General features: G+C 42.4%; 1 protein-coding gene across 7 annotated transcripts in view; it reads right to left on the bottom strand.

The window, feature by feature from the left end:
* The window catches only part of LOC115105379 (gametogenetin-binding protein 2-like), a 45,535-nt gene that overhangs the window by 1,850 nt on the left and 19,785 nt on the right, over positions 1–23,900 (bottom strand). For all 7 annotated transcript variants that reach the window (XM_029627349.2, XM_065007266.1, XM_029627350.2 and 4 more), the window contains 5 exons: positions 22,894–23,007; positions 22,569–22,778; positions 19,811–19,985; positions 10,403–10,579; positions 8,659–8,812 (listed from right to left, as the gene is read on the bottom strand). In XM_029627349.2, the coding sequence (XP_029483209.1) occupies positions 8,659–8,812; positions 10,403–10,579; positions 19,811–19,985; positions 22,569–22,778; positions 22,894–23,007 (830 nt within the window). The remainder of the gene's footprint in view (positions 1–8,658; positions 8,813–10,402; positions 10,580–19,810; positions 19,986–22,568; positions 22,779–22,893; positions 23,008–23,900) is intronic.

A 23,900-nucleotide genomic window follows, 5' to 3' on the forward strand; every position in this document is an offset into this window, starting at 1 on the left:
ACAAGGAGAAAAATCACTTAAATGAGCTCAACAAGTGCCTGAGGCTGGTCTAGCGGGCAATGCCGCCTGCCCATATACAGATTAGAGGTCGACCGATTAATCAGAATGGTCGATTAATTAGGGCCAATTTCAAGTTTTCATAATCGTTTTTTTTGGTACACCTTTATTTAACTAGGCAAGTCAGTTAAGAACACATTCTTATTTTCAATGATGGCCTAGGAACGTTAACTGCCTTGTTCAGGGGCAGAACGACAGATTTTTACCTTGTCAGCTTGGGGATTAGTTTTCGCAACCTTCCGGTTACTAGTCCAACGCTCTAACCACCTGCCTTACATTGCACTCAACGAGGAGCCTGCATGGCAGGCTGACTACCTGTTACGCGAGGGCAGTTGCTAGGTAGCATTAAACTTATCTTATAAAACAATCTTAACATAATCACTAGTTAACTACACATGGTTTATCTAGCTTGTCCTGCGTTGCATATAATCGATGCGGTGCCTGTTCATTTCTCATCGAATCACAGCCTACTTCGACAAACGGGTGATGATTTAACAAGCGCATTTGCGAATAAAAGCACTGTCGTTGCACCAATGTACCTAACCATAAACATCAACGCCTTTCTTTAAAATCAATACACAAGTATATATTTTTAAACCTGCATATTTAGTTAATATTGCCTGCTAACATGAATTTATTTTAACTAGGGAAATTGTGTCACCTCTCTTGCGTTCTGTGCAAGCAGAGTCAGGGTATATGCAGCAGTTTGGGCCGCCTGGCTCGTTGCAAACTGTGTGAAGTCCATTTATTCCTAACAAAGGCCGTAATTAATTTGCCAGAATTGTACATAATATTGAAGGTTGTGCAATGTAACAGCAATATTTAGACTTAGGGATGCCACCCGCATTTCACTGAAAGAATAAACGTTTTGTTTTCAAAATGATAGTTTTCGGATTCAACCATATTAATGACCAAAGGCTCATATTTCTGTGTGTTATTATGTTATAATTAAGTCTATGATTTGATAGAGCAGTCTGACTGAGCGGGGGTAGGCAGCAGCAGGCTCGTAAGCATTCATTCAAACAGAACTTTAGTGCGTTTGCCAGCAGCCCTTCGCAATTCTTCAAGCATTGCACTGTTTATGACTTCAAGCCTATCAACTCCCGAGATTAGGCTGGTGTAACCGATGTGAAATGGCTAGCTAGCTAGCGGGGTGCGCATTTCAAACGTCACTCGATCTGAGACTTGGAGTGGTTGTTCCCCTTGCTCTGCATGGGTAACGCTGCCTAGAGGGTGGCTGTTGTCGATGTGTTTCTGGTTCGAGCCCAGGGAGGAGCGAGGAGAGGGATGGAAGCTATACTGTTACACTGGCAATACTAAAGTGCCTATAAGAACATCCAATAGTCAAAGGTATATGAAATACAAATCGTAGAGAGAGAAATAGTCCTATAATAACTACAACCTAAAACTTCTTACCTGGGAATATTGAAGACTCATGTTAAAAGGAACCACCAGCTTTCATATGTTCTCATGTTCTGAGCAAGGAACTTAAACGTTAGCTTTTTTACATGGCACATATTGCACTTTTACTTTCTTCTCCAACACTGTGTTTTAGCATTATTTAAACCAAATTGACCATGTTTCATTATTTATTTGAGGCTAAATTGATATTATTGATGTATTATATTAAGTTACAATAAGTGTTAATTCAGTATTGGTGTAATTGTCATTTTGGTCCTCCAATAATAGGTATCGGTATCGGCGTTGAAATATCATAAAGAAACACCAATATATAGTGTCTTAATAGGGTGTTTGGGCCACCAGGAGCCAGAACAACTTCAATTACACCTCAGGACATTATCCACACGTGTTTCGAAAAATTCCATAATTTGGCGTTTTGTTGATGGTGGTGGAAAATGCCATCACAGGTGCCACCATAAACGTTCAATTGATCGAGTAGAATACTACGAAGCAAGCTACAGTAGATCAACTTAGACTTTTATAAAGCTAGCCAGCTTCAGTTTCACATTCCACGTCATGCTTCAGCTGTACTACGACAGTGGATGTTGCTTGTCCGCCTGCCGCGAACTCAAGCAGGCTTGAAACTGCGAGTGCATGTTGCACATGGCTAGTCCAACACTAAACTCTTCATTGAGACTAGGCTGAAGCAAATTTGTGCCACATTTTCAATTGTGCTGGAATCAAAATGAAAGAAAAGTTATTTAGCAAATTCAGCAGTCTATGGTGTTAATAGGGCTGTTACGGTGACCATATTACCTCCACACTGGCAGTCACGAGTCATGACCGCAGTCAAACTCCACGTGACTTGATTCACGGAAAGTAGGTTTCTCCAAAACTGCACTCCGATGCTAGGGATGGTCATTAGTAGCCTACCAAACTTGCCAAAGGCCAGTCGCTAATAGCCTGGTTCTCAGCATTCTATAGTCCCTCTAATCACACTGACATAAATGTGATTGAAAATCAAATTGAACACTTCACGAGAGCCCTGGGATTCAGAGTTTGAGTGGAATAGGATCACCTGTTGCTCAGCGAAAGCCAGCTCCTGATCGCTGGTTGATGCATAGAATTATATACGTTTCCTATAAGGCCATGTAGCACAACATTTCTATAGGCTATGCAAGTCTTTCCCCCCGTTCCGACAGGTGCATGATAATGCCCCATTCTAAATCAAAACTTAATTTAACATATACTAAATAATATATGTCAAGACAAGATAAAACTGAGAATAGTCTGATGTGTGAGAGAGAATATTATCACTTGTGAATGATAACCCAGCGGTTGCAATTTAAGTCAAGAAACAGCGCATGATTATTTTTTCCCCCACAGACGTTTTCTAATCATAGTCACATGCATCATGTAGCCTATATGTTTTGATAAGGTTTGTATCACAACTAAAGTGGCCGATAGTGCTAAGCGATTAACCAAAATATTGGCTATTTTTAGTTTTTTTTTTTTAAAGTAATTGACCGACGTCGGTGCAATTATTTGAATTCCATAATCGTTGCGTATTTTTCCCTGAGAGCTCGATGTGTCGTTTCTGTAGAGATAAATCAGATCAAGTCTGAAGTGTGCAATGGGGTAGGGAGGTGTAGTTTCCAACAGGCCAATATTCAACATGGTTAATTACCATGTTTTCTGCACTAGAACTAGTGATAATTCCACGAACGAATTGGAAGGTGAACCTTGGGAGCAGTGAAATGCTTACTTACAGGCTCTAACCAATGGTGTGAAAGAAGAAAAAAAATGGTGTGTGTGTGTAAGTAAAGAAATAAAACAACAGTAAAAAGACATTTAAAAATAACGGTAGCAAGGTTATACACAACCAGCTGTTAGTCAGGCTTATTGAGGTAGTATGCACATGTAGGTATCGTTAAAGTGACTATGCATATATGATGAACAGAGAGTAGCAGAAGAGTAAAAAGAGGGGTTGGCGGGTGGTGGGACACAATGCAGATAGCCCGGTTAGCCAATGTGCGGGAGCACTGGTTGGTCGGGCCAATTTAGGTAGTATGTACATGAATGTATAGTTAAAGTGACTATGCATATAAGATAAACAGAGAGTAGCAGCAGCGTAGAAGAGGGCTTGGGGGTGGCACACAATGCAAATAGTCCAGGTAACCATTTGGTTACCCGTTCAGGTGTCTTATGGCTTGGGGGTAAAAACTGTTGAGAAGCCTTTTGTCCTAGACTTGGCACTCCGGTACCGTTTGCCATGCGGTAGTAGAGAGAACAGTCTATGCCTGGGGTGGCTGGGGTCTTTAGCAATTTTTAGGGCCTTCCTCTGACACCGCCTGGTGTAGAGGTCCTGGATGGCAGGCAGCTTTGGCCCAGTGCTGTACTACTACTCTCTGAAGTGCCTTGCGGTCGGAGGCCGAACAATTGCCGTACCAGGCAGTGACGCAACCAGTCAGGATGGTCTCAATGTTGCAGCTCTAAAACCTTTTGAGGATCTCAGGACCCATGCCAAATCTTTTTAGTTTCCTGAGGGGGAATAGGCTTCGTCGTGCCCTCTTCACGACTGTCTTGGTGTGTTTGGACCATTCTAGTTTGTTGTTGACGTGGACACCAAGGAATTTGAAGCTCTAAACCTGCTCCACTACAGCCCCGTCGATGAGAATGGGAACGTGCTCGGTGCTCCTTTTCCTGTAGTCCTTAGTCTTGGTTACGTTGAGGTTGTTATTCTGGCACCACCCGGCCAGGTCTCTGACCTCCTCCCTATAGGCTGTCTCGTCGTTGTTGGTGATCAGGCCTACCACTGTTGTGTCGTCAGCAAACTTAATGATGGTGTTGGAGTCGTGCCTGGCCATGCAGTCGTGGGTGAACAGGGAGTACAGGAGGGGACTGAGCATGCACCCCTGGGTGGCTCCAGTGTTGAGGATCAGCGTGGCAGATGTGTTGCTACCTACCCTCACCACCTGGGGACGGCCTGTCAGGAAGTCCAGGATCCAGTTGCAGAGGGAGGTGTTTAGTCCCAGGATCCTTAGCTTGGTGATGAGCTTTGAGGGTAATATGGTGTTGAACGCTGAGCTGTAGTCAATGAACAGCATTCTCACATAGGTGTTCCTTTTGTCCAGGTGGGAAAGGGCAGTGTGGAGTGCAATAGAGATTGCATCATCTGTGGATCGGTTTGGGCGGTATGCAAATTGTAGTGGGTCTAGGGTTTCTGGGATAATGGTGTTGATGTGCCTTTCAAAGCACTTCATGGCTACGGACGTGAGTGCTACGGGTCTGTAGTCATTTAGGCAGGTTGCCTTTGTGTTCTTGGGCACAGGGACTATGGTGGTCTGCTTAAAACATGTAGGTATTACACACATGGTCAGGTTGAAAATGTCAGTGAAGACACTTGCCAGTTGGTCCGGGCATGCTCCGAGTACACATCCAGGTAATCCATCTGGCCCCGCGGCCTTGTGAATGTTGACCTGTTTAAAGGTCTTGCTTACTTACATTGGCTATGGAGAGTGTGATCACACAGTCGTCCAGAACAGCTGGTGCTCTCATGCATACTTCAGTGTTGCTTGCCTCGAAGAGAGCATAAAAAAGGCATTTAGCTCGTCTGGTAGGCTCGCGACACTGGGCAGCTCTAAATAGTTTGCAAGCCCTGCCACATCCAACAAGCGTCAGAGCCGGTGCACTAGCATTCAATCCTAGTCCTGTATTGATGGTTTGTCTGAGGGCATAGCGGGATTTATTGTAAGCGTCCGGATAAGTGTCCCGCTCCTTGAAAGCAGCAGCTCTAGCCTTTAGCTCAGTGCAATGTTGCCTGTAATCCATGGCTACTGGTTGGGATATGTACATGTGGGGACAACGTCGTCGATGCACTTATTGATGAAGCCGGTGACTGAGGTTGTATACTCCTCAATTTATCCAACGCAATTTCAGATAATTCCGGGTATTCTCCTGCGATTGACAGCCCAAATTCCTCCAGCAGGGTCCTGTCACTGGACAGGTCCAAGAGGGAGTCCTGTAGCTCCGATGACAGGTAGCTGCCAGCGGTGATGGCAATGAATGGTTGTCGGATCCAGTCGTTTTTGTGCGTCTCTTGAAAGTACCTCCAGAACTGTCCAATAAGTCCTCGGAGGTGATGAACGATCCTTGACCTTTGTGGCATCATCCAGGTGCAGTTCATTTTCCTCAAGCTCATGGTGTCCAGTGATCGATCTCCACACTCCCCTCGTACTGCCCAGTGCGTCAGCTTCTTCACAAACCCCTCAACTTTGTCGGGCTTATGACAATGTTGGTATTTGGGCCTTGTAGTGTCATGTTAAGTCCATTAATTCTATCAATTCATTCTGCAAAGTAGGCTAGGTTTGACAGTCATTTAGGATCCGTCAGGCATTCTGCATATCCAGTAGGAATAGGCGTACCTCATCTCATTTCAAATAGACGCAGCAGCACTTTACCTCGCGAGACCCACCTGATCTCAGTATGCAGCAGTAATCATTTGTGCTCAGATCCCATTTCTTGGCACAGGACAGCAAATAGTATGGTATTCATGGGGCTTGCCTTTATGAAGTTCACTATTTTTATTACCGTTTGAAGCACGCTACTAAGCCCATTATCAAGGGCCTTGGAAGAAAGATCTTCCCTGTGTATAACATAATGAGTGAATACTACGTGTGGTGCAATGGCTTGTACCTTTGCCTTCAGACCCTTATGTTAACCCATCATAGAACCAGCCCCATCTGTGCACACATCTCCTAACATACCCCCTCCTCATCAAGCCAGTTGAATATATCCTGTCCAGTGCATGTCCCCTCAAGTGCACTGCAAATTAACACATCTTCATGTAGTTGCCCGTCATAGCAGTATCTAATGATACGAGAAGCTGAGCTGCATGCAATATACAGTATTTGTCAAAAGTTAGTACACCTAATTTCTCTTTATTTTTTTAAACTATTTTTCTACACTGAAATAACACATATGGAATCATGTAGTAACCACAAGTATTAAACAAATCAAATATATTTTGATATGAGATTCTTCCAAGTAGCCACCTTTTGCCTTGATGACAGCTTTGCACACTCTGCGTTCTCTCAACCAGCTACATGAGGTAGTCACCTGGAATGCATTTCAATTAACAGGTGTGCCTTATTAAAAGTTAATTTGTGGAATTTCTTTCATAATGCATTTGAGCCAACCAGTTGTGTTGTGACAAGGTAGGTGTGGTATACAGAAAAGCCCTATTTGGTAAAAGACCAAGTCCATATTATGGCAAGAACAGCTCAAATAAGCAAAGAGAAACAACGGTCCATAATTTCTTAAAGACATTTAGGTCTGTGAATCATGAAAATGTCAAGAAGTTTTAAAGTTTCTTCAAGAGCAGTTGCAAAAATCAGCGCTATGATGAAACTGGCTCTCATGAGGACCGCCAAAGGAAAGGAAGACCCAGAGTTACCTCTGCTGCAGAGGATAAGTTCATTAGAGTTAACTGCACCTCAGATAGCAGCCCAAATAAATCCTTCAGAGTTCAAGTAACAGACACATCTCAACATCAACTGTTCAGAGGAGACTGCGTGAATCAGGTCTTCATGGTCAAATTGCTGCAAAGAAACCACTATTAAGGACACCAATAATAAGAAGAGACATGCTTGGACCAAGAAACACAAGCAATGGACATTAGACCGGTGGAAATCTGTCCTTTGGTCTGATGAGTCTAAATGAGATTTTTGGTTCCAACCGCCGTGTCTTTGTGACACGCAGAGTAGATGAACGGATGATCTCCACATGTGTGGTTCCCACCATGAAGCATGGAGGTGGTGGTGTGATTGCTGGTGACACAGTCAGTGATTTATTTAGAATTCAAGGCACACTTAACCAGCATGGCTACCACAGCATTCTTCAGCGATACGCCATCCCATCTGGTTTGCGCTTAGTGGGACTATCATTTGTTTTTCGATTGTACAATGACCCAACACACCTCCAGGCTGTGTAAGGGTTATTTGACCAAGGAGGAGAGTGATGGAGTGCTGCATCAGATGACCTGGCCTCCACAATCATCTGACCTCAACCCAATGGAGATGGTTTGGGATGAGTTGGACGGCAGAGTGGAAAGAAAAGCAGCCAACAAGTGCTCCTTCAAGACGGTTGGAAAAGCACTCCAGGTTACTAACTCATGAAACTGGTTGAGAGAATGCCAAGCTGTCATCGTGGCTACTTTGAAGAATCTAAAATTAATTTGGATTTGTTTAACAGTTTTGGTTGCTACATGATTCCATATGAGTTATTTCATAGTTTTGATGTCTTCACCATTATTCTACAATGCAGAAAATAGTCAAAACAAAGAAAAACCCTTTAATGAGTAGGTGTCCACACTTTTGACTGGTACTGTTATAAATCACTATGTGTTTAATACCTGCTTTTGGCCAAGAAAATCTTGGTCTTTGTGATAGAAAAAAATCCACAGGTTTATCGGTGTGCGTTGTTTGATGTGTGTGTCACACCCACACTGTAAATGCCTCTTCAATTTCACTGGCTTCAAACTGTAGTTTGCTATCACATCCACAACACATTGTGGATGTGGATCCCCATCGACCATGACACGTGAAACCATACTGCATGTAATCATCTTGATAATTCTGTAGCTTTGCTGAATTTGAGGGTCAGCTTATCCTTGCGCTTCTTTCCCACTGGCATTAGGGTCTCTCCCACCAGCCTCTCCCACCAGTGTCATTATCAGATTGCGGTTCATCAGTTGTAGATTCACCCTCGTTATTGGTTGGATTGTCTTTATTTTTGTTAAATCAGCCAATGGTCCATATTTAGCTAAATTGTGTCGGAGACTCTGAGAACAGGGTAGCTAGTTTGAAAATGTGCGCCAATTTGGGGAGGTGGTCGACGAGCTAAAAAAATATTGACTGCCCCCACTATTAAATCAGCTTTTAAATTACGCCCATAGACGCAAAACAAGGAAAATGACTAGTTCAGTGATTTTTTGTTGTGGTTGCATTTGTTAATCTCTTTACCCACAGTTCGGGAACCACTGGTGTGTGTCATGGAAAAAGCAGGTGTTCTTAATGTTTTGTATACTCAGTAAAAATAAAACAAATACATTTCAGTATTAGCCATCATAGGTAAGATTGATCTTACACAGGGTCAGGTATCTGGTCTTAGGTGATGGTTGGATATTGGTGGCAGCTTTACCTTTCTTGACTTTGGGAACGGTGCCATCTGGACAGCTGCAGGAAGTAGTGCTCTCGTTGCTGGTGACGACCACCTCCACACAGCCGACATGACCCTCCACCTCTGGGCTTCCACAGGCCTTGCAGCCTCTTCTCTCCACAGACTCTAATGAAGCCTGTATGGGGGAGCATAGTATGTCAGAACAGTATTATATTATTGTTAATGGGATGACCACAGAAAGGGGTGGCAGTAGGGCTGTCCCAGACAAAAACAATCTTGGTCGACCGAGTCGTCTGTTCTTTCGACTAATTGATTGGTCTATATTTTGTAACATGTATATATAGACACACCCCACGTTTGAATAAAATCAACTATATGCAGGCTACTGAGCTTGTCTGATAATTTTTAATCACAGTGCTTAAATGCAAATTAGAGGGAGCCAGAGATTAATATCGCCTATTCAGAAGAAGAAAAACCTGGGCCCAGATTCACAAAACCTTCTTAAAAGCAATTTCTTCTTTACTGTAGACTTAAGTTATGCAAAGTTGCTATTCCTCAAAAAGGTTCTTAGACATTTTCTTGCGCTATTTCTTATGTTTCTCCTTAAGCAAAAAGTTAAGAAATTTGATTCTTGAAAAGGAACTTATTGGAAATGTTGTTAATTTCGAGATAGCTAAACCCTTTGTCTTAAACTCAGGGCAGTGAGAGAAAAAGTTCATGAAGGCAATTGAACATGTTTAATTCACTCAAACTTCTTCTGAAAGTTTCAGTATTGATTATTATAAATCCAAGAACATGTTTTAGAACAGTAATCTCAGTAAGAAATATGCTAACATGATTGGCATTGCTAGCTACATAAAACAGTTGCCTAGCAACAAACATTTAACATTTATAAGATGATATTTGAGAAGTTCGTGAGAAAATCATTCAATCTTAAAATATTGTTGGGGAATTGAACTGACTATGTTATGAACTTCCTATTACTGGTGTGGCATCCCCGGGCCTCCACAATGGTTTAGTCCACTCAGACAGGCGCCAAGTGCCATAACAAAAATAATATATATGTGACTGCTCGGACAATAAAAAATAAAAAACTTTGTCGATTAAAAGCATATCGACACCCCAAAAAGTAAAAAATAAAACATAACTTAAAAAAATAAAATATTTAACTAGGCAAGTCAGTTTAGAACAAATTATTTACAAAGACTGCCTACCACGGCCAAACCTGGACGACGCTGAGCCAATTGTGCGACACCCCTATGGGACTCCCAATCACAGACGGATGTGATACAGCCAGGATTTGAACCAGTGACTGTAGTGGCACCTCTTGCACTGAGATGCGGTGCCTTAGACCGCTGCGCCACTCAGGAGCAAATAAATAAATAAAAATATACAAAATCGACCAGTGGACTAAATCTGTTCGGCCCTAAGTGGCAGTGTTATGGGCAGGGAGAGTTGGACTTACAAACACTGTATGACAATTTGAAAGCCATTAGTTGCTATTTAAACCTATGGATGCCAAACACTATGGATGCCAAACACTGAGTGTGTGAATAATAAAAAGGTTACAAATAGAATGCTTTAGTAATCTGGTAATAACATGGTTAGCTTGATAATGAAGAGCCTGGATAAGGTTCACCACAGAATGCGGAACAAGTATGCCGGACAAGGGCATGTGGGGACAGTTTCCTAAAACAGACTCACTGTTATTTCCCTGTTGTCATACTGTACTCCTGTCGTGTGTAAGAGTGGAGAAAAACATTACCTCATCCAGGCTCTTCTCCTTGCCGTCGGACATGTTGAAGCCGCACTTGTTTTTTCGCCTGTTCTTCTTCTTCTGCCTCTTCTTCTCCTGCTTCAGCTCCTTGGCCCTCTCCTCCTCCGACAGCTCTTCACACAGCTGTTCCAGACGACTGATGCCTTGCACCTTCTCCACCGCCATCTGGGGAAATGGGTGTTAACAGGTTGTTATAGTGAAAATTATTTGTCTAAATAAAAAAAGGTTGAATGTTGACTCAATACACACAGTGAGGGAAAAAGTATTTGATCCCCTGCTGATTTTGTACGTTTGCCCACTGACAAAGAAATTATCAGTCTATAATTTTAAATGGTAGGTTTATTTGAACAGTGAGAGACAGAATAACAACAAAAATATCCAGAAAAACACATGTCAAAAATGTTATAAATTGATTTGCATTTTAATGAGGGAAATAAGTATTTGACCCCCTCTCAATCAGAAAGATTTCTGGTTCCCAGGTGTCTTTTATACAGGTAACGAGCTGAGATTAGGAGCACACTCTTAAAGGGAGTGCTCCTAATCTCAGTTTGTTACCTGTATAAAAAGACACCTGTCCACAGAAGCAATCAATCAATCAGATTCCAAACTCTCCACCATGGCTAAGACCAAAGAGCTCTCCAAGGATGTCAGGGACAAGATTGTAGACATACACAAGGCTGGAATGGGCTACAAGACCATCGCCAAGCAGCTTGGTGAGAAGGTGACAACAGTTGGTGCGATTATTCGCAAATGGAAGAAACACAAAATAACTGTCAATCTCCCTCGGCCTGGGGCTCCATGCAAGATCTCACCTCGTGGAGTTGTAATGATCATGAGAACGGTGAGGAATCAGCCCAGAACTACACGGGAGGATCTTGGCAATGATCAAGGCAGCTGGGACCATAGTCACCAAGAAAACAATTGGTAACACACTACGCCGTGAAGGACTGAAATCCTGCAGCGCCGCACATATACATGCCAATGAACATCTGAATGATTCAGAGGACAACTGGGTGAAAGTGTTGTGGTCAGATGAGACCAAAACGGAGCTCTTTGGCATCAACTCAACTCGCCGTGTTTGGAGGAGAAGGAATGCTGCCTATGATCCCAAGAACACCATCCCCACCGTCAAACATGGAGGTGGAAACATTATGCTTTGGGGGTGTTTTTCTGCTAAGGGGACAGGACAACTTCACAGCATCAAAGGGACGATGGACAGGGCCATGTACTGTCAAATCTTGGGTGAGAACCTGATGGTTCTGATGGAGGGATTGTGTGTTCCTGGTGTAACTCAGGCAGTTGTTGCATCCTGTACCTGTCCCACAGGTGTGATGTTCGGATGTACCGATCCTGTGCAGGTGTTACACGTGGTCTGCCACTGCGAGGATGATCAGCTGTCTGTCCGGTCTCCCTGTAGCGCTGTCTTAGGTGTCTCACAGTACAGACATTGCAATTTATTGCCCTGACCACATCTGCAGTCCTCATGCCTCCTTGCAGCATGCCTAAGGCACGTTCACGCAGATGAGCAGGCATCTTTCTTTTTGGTGTTTTTCAGAGTCTGTAGAAAGGTCTCTTTAGTGTCCTAAGTTTTCATAACTGTGACCTTAATTGCCTACCGTCTGTAAGCCGTTAGTGTCTTAACGACCGTTCCACAGCTGCATTTTCATAACTTGTTTATGGTTCATTGAACAAGCAAGGGAAACAGTGTTTAAACCCTTTACAATGAAGATCTGTGAAGTTATTTGGATTTTTACAAATTATCTTTGAAAGACAGGGTCCTGAAAAAGGGACGTTACTTTTTTAGTTTACAATGTTGATCTATCCTCATTTCTCCTATCACAGCCATTAAATTCTAACTGGTTTTAAAAATCACCATTGGCCTCATTGTGAAATCCCCGAGCAGTTTCCTTCCTCTCCGGCAACGTAGTAAGGAAGGACGCCTGCATCTTTGTAGTGACTGGGTCTATTGATACACCATCCAGTGTAATTCATAACTTTACCATGCTTAAGGGGATATTCAATGTGAGATTTTTATTTTATTTTTTAAAAACACCTCTACCCTGAACAAAAATATAAGATACTGCTCAAATCAAATGTTATTAGTCACATGCATGCGTATACAACAGGTGTAGACCTTACAGTGAAATGCATACTTATGAGCCCCTGTTATAGTTCATTTAAATTGATTGTTTTCCTAAACCTCTTGGTGTTAGGGGGCAGTATTTTCATTTTTGGAAAAAAAAAAACGTTCCCGTTTTTGAACGGGATATTTTGTCAGGAAAAGATGCTAGAATATGCATATACAGTGGGGCAAAAAAGTATTTAGTCAGCCACCAATTGTGCAATTTCTCCCACTTAAAAAGATGAGGCCAGTAATTTTCATCATAGGTACACTTCAACTATGACAGACAAAATGAGAAAAAAAAAATCCAGAAAATCACAATGTAGGATTGTTAATGAATTTATTTGCAAATTATGGTGGAAAATAAGTATTTGGTCACCTACAAACAAGCAAGATTTCTGGCTCTCACAGACCTGTAGACCTCTTCTTTAAGAGGCTCCTCCGTCCTCCACTCGTTACCTGTATTAATGGCACCTGTTTGAACTTGTTATCAGTATAAAAGACACCTGTCCACAACCTCAAACAGTCACACTCCAAACTCCACTATGGCCAAGACCAAAGAGCTGTTAAAGGACACCAGAAACAAAATTATAGACCTGCACCAGGCTGGGAAGACTGAATCTGCAATAGGTAAGCAGCTTGGTTTGAAGAAATCAACTGTGGGAGCAATTATTATGAAATGGAAGACATACAAGACCACTGATAATCTCCCTCAATCTGGGGCTCCACGCAAGATCTCACCCCGTGGGGTCAAAATGATCACAAGAACGGTGAGCAAAAATCCCAGAACCACACGGGGGGACCTAGTGAATGACCTGCAGAGAGCTGGGACCAAAGTAACAAAGCCTACCATCAGTAACACACTACGCCGCCAGGGACTCAAATCCTGCAGTGCCAGACGTGTCCCCCTGCTTAAGCCAGTACATGTCCAGGCCTGTCTGAAGTTTGCTAGAGAGCATTTGGATGATCCAGAAGAAGATTGGGAGAATGTCATATGGTCAGATGAAACCAAAATATAACTTTTTGGTAAAAACTCAACTCGTCGTGTTTGGAGGACAAAGAATGCTGAGTTGCATCCAAAGAACACCACACCTCCTGTGAAGCATGGGGGTGGAAACATCATGCTTTGGGGCTGTTTTTCTGCAAAGGGACTGATCTGTGTAAAGGAAATAATGAATGGGGCCATGTATCGTGAGATTGAGTGAAAACCTCCTTCCATCAGCAAGGGCATTGAAGATGAAACGTGGCTGGGTCTTTCAGCATGACAATGATCCCAAACACACCGCCCGGGCAACGAAGGAGTGGCTTCGTAAGAAGCATTTCAAGGTCCTGGAGTGGCCTAGCCAGTCTCCAGATCTCAACCCCATAGAAAATCTTTGGAGGGAGTTGAAAGTCCGTGTTGCCCAGTAACAGCCCCAAAACATCACTGCTCTAGAGGAGATCTGCATGGAGGAATGGGCCAAAATACCAGCAACAGTATGCGAAAACCTTGTGAAGATTTACAGAAAATGTTTGACCTCTGTCATTGCCAACAAAGGGTATATAACAAAGTATTGAGATAAACTTTTGTTATTGACCAAATACTTATTTTCCACCATAATTTGCAAATAAATTAATAAAAAAATCCTACAATGTGATTTTCTGGATTTTTTTTCTCATTTTGTCTGTCATAGTTGAAGTGTACCTATGAGGAAAATTACAGGCCTCATCTTTTTAAGTGGGAGAACTTGCACAATTGGTGGCTGACTAAATACTTTTTTGCCACACTGTAATTGACAGCTTTGGATAGAAAACACTAACGTTTCCAAAAATGTAAAGATATTGTCTGTGAGTATAACAGAACTGATGTTGCAGGCGAAAGCCTGAGAAAAATCCAATCTGGATGTGCCCCAGGTTTTGAAAGCGCTGCGTTCCAATGACTCCCTATTCAGCTGTGAATGTACCATCAACGAGCTTACGCTTTCTACGTATTCCCCAAGGTGTCTACAGCATTGTGACGTAGTTTTACGCATTTCTGTTGAAGAATAGCCGTAGGCGGCCACATTGCGTAAGTGGTCACATGGTGGTTCCGAGAGAGATTCTCGCGTAAAATACAGAGGTAGCCATTATTCCAATCGGTCCTACTGAAAAACGAATTGTCCCAACGGATATATTATCAAATAGATATTAGACAAACACCTTGAGGATGGATTCTAAACAACGTTTGCCATGTCTCTGTCGATATTATGGAGCTAATTTGGAATATTTTTCGGCATTGTGGTGACCGCAATTTCGGGCGATTTCTCAGCCAAACGTGAAGAACAAACAGAGCTATTCCGCCTACAAAAATAATCTTTTGGGGAAAAAAAATGAACTTTGGCTGTCTATCGGGGAGTCTCGTGAGTGAAAACACCCGAAGTTCATCAAAAGTAAACGATTGAATTTGATTGCTTTTCTGATTTCCGTGACAAGGTTGCCTGCTGCTAGCAAGGCATAATGCTATGCTAGGCTATGATAAACTTACAAATGCTTTGTCTAGCGTTGGCTGTAAAGCATATTTTGAAAATCTGAGATGACAGGGTGATTAACAAAAGGCTAAGCTGTGTTCCAATATATTTCACTTGTGATTTTCATGAATAGGATTATTTTCTAGTAAGATTTATGTCCGTTGCATTATGCTAATTAGTGTCAGATGATGACAACGGTCCCGTTCACGGGATGGGGTGTCACTACAGGTTAAATTAATTAATTATGCCTTAATCTATGGATTTCACATGACTGGAAAACAGATATGCATCTGTTGGTCACAGATACCTTAATAAAACAAATATATATTTAAACCAGCCAGTATCTGGTGAAGAGCATTTGCCTCATGCTGTGTGACATCTCCTTCGCTTAGAGTTGATCAGGATGTTTATTGTGGCCTATGCAATGTTGTCCCACTCCTCGTCAATGGCTGTGTGAAGTTGCTGGATATTGGCGGGAACTGGAACCCGCTGTCGTACACATCGATCCATAGCATCCAAAACATGCTCAACAGGTGATATGTCTGGTGAATATACAGGCCATGGAAGAACTGACATTTTCAGCTTCCAGGAATTGTGTGCAGGTCCTTGAGACATGGGGCTGTGCGTTATCATGCTGAAACATGATGGAGGCGGATTAATGGCATGACAATGGGCCTCCAGGATCTCTTCCTGGTATCCCTGTGCATTCAAATTGCCATCGATAAAATGTAATTGTGTTCGTTGTCCATAGTTTATAACTGTCCATACCATAACCCCACTGCCACCGAGGCACTCTGTTCACAATGTTGACATCAGCATACCGGTCACAAACGCGATGATATACACACCGTCTGCCATCTATCCGGCACAGTTGAAACCAGGATTCATCCGTGAAGAGTACACTTCTCCAGTGTACCAGTGGCCATCGAAGGTGAGCATTTTCCCACTGAAGTTGGTTACAATGTCGAACTGCAAGTCAGGTGAAGACCCTGGTGAGGACGAGAGGCACGCAGATGAGCTTCTCTGAGTTGGTTTCTGACAGTTTGTGCAGAAATTCTTCAGTTGTGCAAACCCACAGTTTCATCAGCTGTCCGGGTGGCTGGCGTCAGACGTTCCAGCATGTGAAAAAGCCAGACGTGGATGACCTGGGCTGGCTTGGTCCACGTGGTCTGGTGTTATGAGGCCGGTTGGACCTACTGCCAATGCTTTTTTAAATAACGTTGGAGGTGGCTGGTAGCGAAATGAAATAATTTTATCTGGCAACAGCTCTGGTGGACATTCCTGCAGTCAACATGGCCTTTTATTGGGCCCAGCACAAGGTGCAGCTGTGTAATGATCATGCTATTTAATCAGCTTCTTGATATGCCACAACAGGTGGATGGATTAACTTGGCAAAGGAGAAATGCTCACTTTCAGGGACATAAACAAATGTTAACATTTGAGAAATAAGCTTTTCTTGGATCTTTCATTTCAGCTCCTGAAACATGGGACCAACACTTCATATATGTTGCATTTATACGTTTGTTCAGTATAGCAATAGGTGCTATTCTTTGCAAGGCATGGGAGAACCTCCCTAGTCATTGTGGTTGAATCTGTATTTGAAATTCACTGCTTGACTGAGGGACCTTACAGGTAATTGCATATGTGGGGTACAGAAATGAGGTAATCATTTAAAAAAAAATCATGTTAAACACTATTGCACACAGATTTAGTCCATGCAACTTATGACTTAAGCAAATTTATACTCCCAAATGTATTTTTGCTTACCATAACAAAGGGGTTGAATACTTATTTATTCAAGACATTTCAGCTTCATTTATTAATTAGTTACAATTTCAAAATACATAATTCCACTTTGACATTATGGGGTATTGCATGTAGGCCAGTGACAAAAATCTAAACTTGATACATTTTAAATCTGGTCTGTAACACAACCAAATGTGGAAAAAGACAATAGGTGTGAATATTTAAGGCACTGTACATGAGTCATGTGTCTGATGGAAACACAACACAAAATACAGCTCCGAACCTCTGACAATTGATTTTAAAGAACTGATTCAAGCTCTGAAAGATTGTGGCCAATTATTTCAGCTCCGGTACCATTGTTGGGCCGCGGATGTGAAAGATTCAGCAGGCCAATGGCATTACACACCTGGCTAAAAGATTGCTGTAGCTCTGTTGGAACATTTATTGATAACTTTGACACCTTCTGGAAACACAAGATGCTCTACAGGATTGACAGAGTCCATCCAAATCAGCTCCTGGACTCAAGGCTGTGTTGAAACAACAACCCAAGCCCAGCTCAGATAATCTTTACCATTGTGTCGCCGAGTTGTTGTAATTCTGCAGCGTATGTACATTATCCCAGGGTTGTTGGCAGTCACAATTTAAGTAACCTTATTTATGTCCCTCTAACTCCCTTGGGTGCCTCTGTCGATCATGCCTGGGAGGAATTCTCACTATCAGTATAAGCAATTTGGCAGTACGCCCAGAAAATTGTTTTGAGAACCGAAAAGGGTGTCTCAGTTTCAAGGTCTCAGCTTGGAGAGAAGAAGTCTCGTGAGGTATTGGTCAGTCACATGCATGAACCAAACTTTAATGATGAATATTGAATAAGCTAATTCATGCAAATATAATCTCGTCTGTCAGGAGCTCTGCTGCTTACACAGACGTGTATTACTTGGTACATTAAGTTTGTTGGAACCTTTCCAGCATGCTGATAATAAAGAATGACTAATTTAAGATTGACTTCTAGTGTCCCTGGTGGTCATTTCCATGACAAAAGCTTGGGAGCACCTAAAATGTTTTTTTTTCTTCCAAAAAGTCCACTCCATCATTCATTGAATCAGATGGCTCATTCATCACAAAACCCACTGCTATTGCAAACTACTTTACTGATTTTTTTCATTGGCAAGATAAGCAAACTTAGGGATGACATCCCAGCAACAAACGCTGACACTACACATCCAAGTCTATCTGACCAAATTATGAAAGAAGCATTGTACTTATGAATTTCGTACGGTAAATGTGGAAGAGGTGAAGAAATTATTGTGGTCTATCAACAATGACAAGCCACAAGGGTTTGACAATCTAGATGGAAAATTACTGATGTTAATAGCAGATGATATTGCCACTCCTATTTGCCATATCTTCAATTTAAGCCCTCAGGCCTGGAGGGAAGCAAAAGCCATTATGCTACCCAAGAATAGTAAAGCCCACTTTACTGGCTCAAATAGCCGACCAATCAGCCTGATATAAACCCATAGTAAACTTCTTAGTTTGGCCAGATACAATGCTATTTCACAGTAAACAAATTGACAGACTTTCAGCGTGCTTATAGGGAAGGACATTCAAACATGCACAGCACTTACACAAATGACTTTGATTGGCTGAGAGAAATAGATGATTGTGGGGGCTGTCTTGTTAGACTTCAGTGCGGCTTTCGACATTATCGATCAGTCTGTTATGTGCTATATTGTGGATAAAGAGTTAACTGTCTAACAGAACGGAGGGTGTTATTTTATGAAAGCCTCTCCAACATAATCCAGGTAGAAGCAGGAATTTCACAGGGCAGCAGTCTAGGCCCCTTACTTTTTTCAATCTTTATTAATGACATGGCTGAGTAAAGCCAGCATATATACACATATATGTATGTGAATGACAACACTTCAGATACAACAGCGAGTGAAATCACTGCAACATTTAACAAAGAGCTGCAGTCAGTTTCAGAATGGGAGGCACGGAATACATTTGTCCTAATAAATAAATAAAAATTGCGGGGGACAAATCCTTCACTAAACCTCAACTAAATCTGGTAATGAATAATGTGGAAATTGAACAATTTGAAGTGACTAAACTGCTTAGAGTAACCCTGGATTGTAAACTGTCATGGTCAAAACATGTTGCTGCAACAGTAGCTAAGATGGGGAGAAATCTGTCCATAATAAAGTGCTGCTCTGCCTTAACATTATCAACAAGACAGGTCCTACAGGCCCTAGTTGTGTTGCACCTGGACTACTTTTCAGTCGTGTAGTCAGGTGCCACAAAGATGGAGTTAGGAAAATAACAATTGTCTCAGAACAGGGCAGCACGGCTGGCCCTTAAATGTACATGGAGAGCCAACATTAATATGCATGTCAATCGCTCATGGCTCAAATTAGAGGACAGATTGACTTCATCAATACTTGTTTTTTTTAAAGTATTGACATGTTGAAGGCAGTAGCTGTCTGTTTAAACTACTATCACACAACTCGGACACCCACGCATATCCCCCAGTCCAGAAGAGACTATGGGAGGCACACATTACTACATAGAGCAATGACTACATGGAACTCTATATTCCACATCAGGTCACTGATACAAGCAGTAGAATCAGATTCTTTTTTTTTACTGATAAAAATACACCTCATGGAACAGCGGGACCTGTGAAGAGATATACACAACACATGCACTCTACACAGATGGATTTTGTATTGTAGATATGTGGTAGTAGAGTAATGGCCTGAGGGCACACACTTCATGTTGTGAAAAGTTATGAAATGTAATATTTCTTGTATATAACTGCCTTAATGTTTCTGGACCCCAGGAAGAGAAGCTGCTAATGGGGATCCTTAAAAAAATACATCACTTTCATCAACAAATGTCTGATACATGTCACTTCAACTTGTTATCATGTCATGCAGCTGGCAGTGTATAACAAACCTCAGCTCGTTTGGTGTTCTTTTTAGTATGTTATTGGGTGGAAAAATGTATAATTTGATCATAAAAAACAAAAATAAATAAACAAACCTCAAAACTTTTGCGTAGAGCATCAATGCCAAGGTAGAAGAGCATCTGCCAGGTTTGCTCCTCTGCCCTCAGCTTCAGCCAGATTCTGTGTAGCCGCTCGTACAGGTGGATGCCCAGGCAGGTCAGCACTTCCTCTTGAGCAATGTCAATGGTCTTAGCGTGCCGCTCTCTACGTCTATGAACAGACGGCAGGAGTTTTGTGAAAATTAGCATTTTACTTATAAACTCATCAAAAAAACAAACGTCCCTTTTCAGGACCCTGTCTTTCAAAGATAATTCGTAAAAATACAAATAACTTCACAGATCTTCATTGTAAAGGGTTTAAACACTGTTTCCCATGCTTGTTCAATGAACCATAAACAATTAATGAATATGCAGCAGTGGAACTGTCATTAAAACCTCTGGGATATGGTCAAGTTTCCTGAATTTCAGCCTAACTGACATGCCCAAAGTAAACTGCCTGTTACTCAGGCCCAGAAGCCAGGATATGCATATAACTGGTAGCATTGGATAGAAAACACTTTGAAGTTTCTAAAACTGTTCAAATAAATGTCTGAGACTAACATAATTGATATGGCAGGCGAAAATCCAATCGGATTTGTTTTTGAGCTCCCAGGCTCTTATAATAGGAACCTATTGTTTCTATGTAAATCTATCTCCCAGATAGCAATTCCTATTGGCTTCCACAAGATGTCAGTCTTTATTCAAGGTTTCAGGCTCGTTTTTTGAAAAACTAACAAGTATTTGGAGTTTTGGTGAGAAGAACAGATCAGTCTTTCTGTGCGTGAGGGAGAAGGCACCCACATACTAATTTTCCTTTCCTATTGAACATACTACTTTCCGTATGAACTATTACAGCTCATTTACATTTGAGTACCTGAGGATTAAATAGAAACGTTGTTTGACTTATTTGGACGAAGTTTAGCGATAGCTTTTTGGACTCCTTGGATTACTGAAATCGATGGCACCAATTAAAATGACTTTTTGGGATATAAAGAAGGATTTTATCTAACAAAACGACCAGTCATGTTGTAGCTGGGACCCTTGTGATTGCAAACAGAGGAAGACCTTCAAAAAAGTAAGTGATTTATTTAACGTTGCTATTTGTGATTTTATGAAGCCTGTGCTGGTTGAAAAATATGTTGTGGGGTGCCGTCCTCAGACAATGGTATGCTTTCGCCGTAAAGCCTTTTTAAAAATCAGACAACGCAGTTAGACTAACAATAATTTAAGCTTTTAAATTATATAAGATATTGTATGTTCATGAATGTTTAATACTACGATTATTTATTTGAATTGCGCGCCCTCCAATTTCACCGGATGTTGTTGACTGGTGTCCCGCTATCCCTATTAGGACACTATAACAGCTTACAGACGGTAGGCAATTAAGGTCACAGTTATGAAAACTTAGGAAACTAAAGAGGCCTTTCTACGACTCTGAAAAGCACCAAAAGAAAGATGCCAAGGGTCCCTGCTCCTCTGCGTGAACGTGTCTTAGGCATGCTGCAAGGAGGCATGAGGACTGCAGATGTGCTGTGAGACGCCTAAGACAGAGCTACAGGGAGACAGGACAGAGAGCTGATCGTCCTCGCAGTGGCAGACCACGTGTAACAACACCTGCACAGGATCGGTACATCCGAACATCACACATGCGGGACAGGTACAGGATGGCAACAACTGCACGAGTCACACCAGGAACGCACAATCCCTCCATCAAACTGTCCGCAATAAGCTGAGAGAGGCTGGACTGACTGCTTGTAGGCCTGTTGTCTGGTGAGGACCTGCCTTACATCACCGGCAACGTCGTTGCCTACGGACACAAACCCACCGTTGCTGAACCAGACAAGTGCTCTTCACTGACGAGTTGCGGTTTCGTCTCACCAGGGGTGATGGTCGGATTCACGTTTATCGTAGAAGGAATGAGCGTTACACCGGGGCCTGTACTCTGGAGTGGGATCGATTTGAAGGTGGAGGGTCCGTCATGGTCTGGGGCAGTGTGTCACAGCATCATCGGACTGAGCTTGTTGTCATTGAAGGCAATCTCCACGCTGTGCGTTACAGGGAAGACATCCTCTTCCCTCATGTGGTACCCTTCCTGCAGGCTCATCCTGACATGACCCTCCAGCATGACAATGCCACCTGCCATACTGCTCGTTCTGTGCATGATTTCCTGCAAGACAGGAATGTCAGTGTTCTGCCATGGCCAGTGAAGAGCCCAGATCTCAATCCCATTGAGCACGTCTGGGACCTGTTGGATCGGAGGGTGAGGGCTAGGGCCATTCCCCCCCAGAAATGTCCGGGAACTTGCAGCTTCGTTGGTGGAAGAGTGGGGTAACATCTCACAGCAAGAACTGGCAAATCTGGTGCAGTCCATGAGGAGATGCACTGCAGTACTTAATGCAGCTGGTGGCCACACCAGATACTGACTGTTACTTTTGATTTTAACCCCATCCCCCTTTGTTCAGGGACACATTATTCCATTTGTTAGTCACATGTCTGTGAAATTTGTTCAGTTTATGTCTCAGTTGTTGAATCTTATGTTGATACAGATATTTACATGTTAAGTCTGCAGAAAATAAACGCAGTTGACAGGGAGGACGTTTCTTTTTTTGCTGAGTTTATATGGTCTTTAACAAGCAAATAAAAAGGTAATGGAAAAACTACAACTAAGCTAGTATATCAGAAGGATACGGGCATATTTTTTATCATACTTTACTACGTGTTTATAGAACATAAGAAAAAGTATCAGTTTACATACTCATAACCTCCGGTGAACTCGGGCTCGGCCCGGCCCAGGAGGTGGGCGATGAAGTCAGTCTCGCAGCAGACATGGACGTGGCGCTCGTGGGGGCAGCAGCGGATACCCTCGTACAAGGCAGCGCAGTAGCCCTTCTCTTTAGTGCAGTCCAGCTCCCCTACCAGGATGTTGTACGCTCTCAATACCTTGTTCTTGCAGTCAGTACAGAACCTGAAAGGAAGAGGGAAGGAACAAAAGGAAAACACGGTAAAGTAGTAGTAAAATATATTTTCAGTCTAAGTTACATTAAGGTGTTATTACATAAGTAACATTACTCTTAACTAACCTGTGTTTGCGCAAGTATGTTTCCAGGGTTTCCAGGAGGCAGGCACCGTCAATCAGAACGACCTCATCCCTGCACTCCTGAGACATGAGCTCCCACACCTCCATCCAGCTTCCCCTGTGAGCAGCAAACCACCCATAACTACTTCAGACTGGCGCTAACTAGCTAGCATTCAGAAATGTCACTTAAACTCTTAACGAACAAACTGTTTGCTTTGCTGCATACCTGCTGGGGGACTGAAAAGGGCCAAAGTGAAAAGCGATGTTACATCTGCGGTCTCTCTTGGCTCCTCCATCTTTGTCTTTCTCTAAACCTAGCCCTTTGTCTACGCTCCCTTCTCCTCTAAAGATTCATAGAGACATCTCGAAGACACTTCAATACTGTACATCACAAAATACTCTTACTAAAGCTTCACATTTCCTAATCTGATCAATAGGTGGACATACAGCTTACATTTAAATTTACCAGAAATGAGAGAACAGGCTTCACAACTTATTCCTCTAGAATTGTATCGTCATAAACAATATTGCAATTAAGTCCAATACAGCAGTTACAGTGCATTCGGAAAGTATTCAGACCCCTTCAGTTTCTTTGCTAATGTATATAAAAACTGAAATATCACATTTACACAAGTATTCAGACCCTTTACTCAGTACTTTGTTGAAGCACCTTTGGTAGCGATTACAGCCACTCGTCTTCTTGGGTTGAAGTCCGGCCAGTCTGAGCTCTCTGGAGCAGGTTTTCATCAAGGATCTCTATGTAATTGACTCAGTTAATCTTTGCCTCGATCCTGACTAGGTTCCCAGTCCCTCCCGCTGAAAAACATCATGATGCTGCCACCACCATGCTTCACCGTAGGGATGGTACCAGGTTTCCTATTGATGTGGCGCATGGCATACAGGCCAAAGAGTTCAATCTTGGTTTCGTCAGACCAGCAAATCTTGTTTCTCATGGTCAGAGTCCTTTAGGTGCCTTTTGGCAAACTCCAAGCAGGCTGTTATGCAACCAGG

The sequence above is a fragment of the Oncorhynchus nerka genome, linkage group LG22 (genome assembly GCF_034236695.1).
Source record: "Oncorhynchus nerka isolate Pitt River linkage group LG22, Oner_Uvic_2.0, whole genome shotgun sequence".
Lineage (NCBI taxonomy): Eukaryota > Metazoa > Chordata > Actinopteri > Salmoniformes > Salmonidae > Oncorhynchus > Oncorhynchus nerka.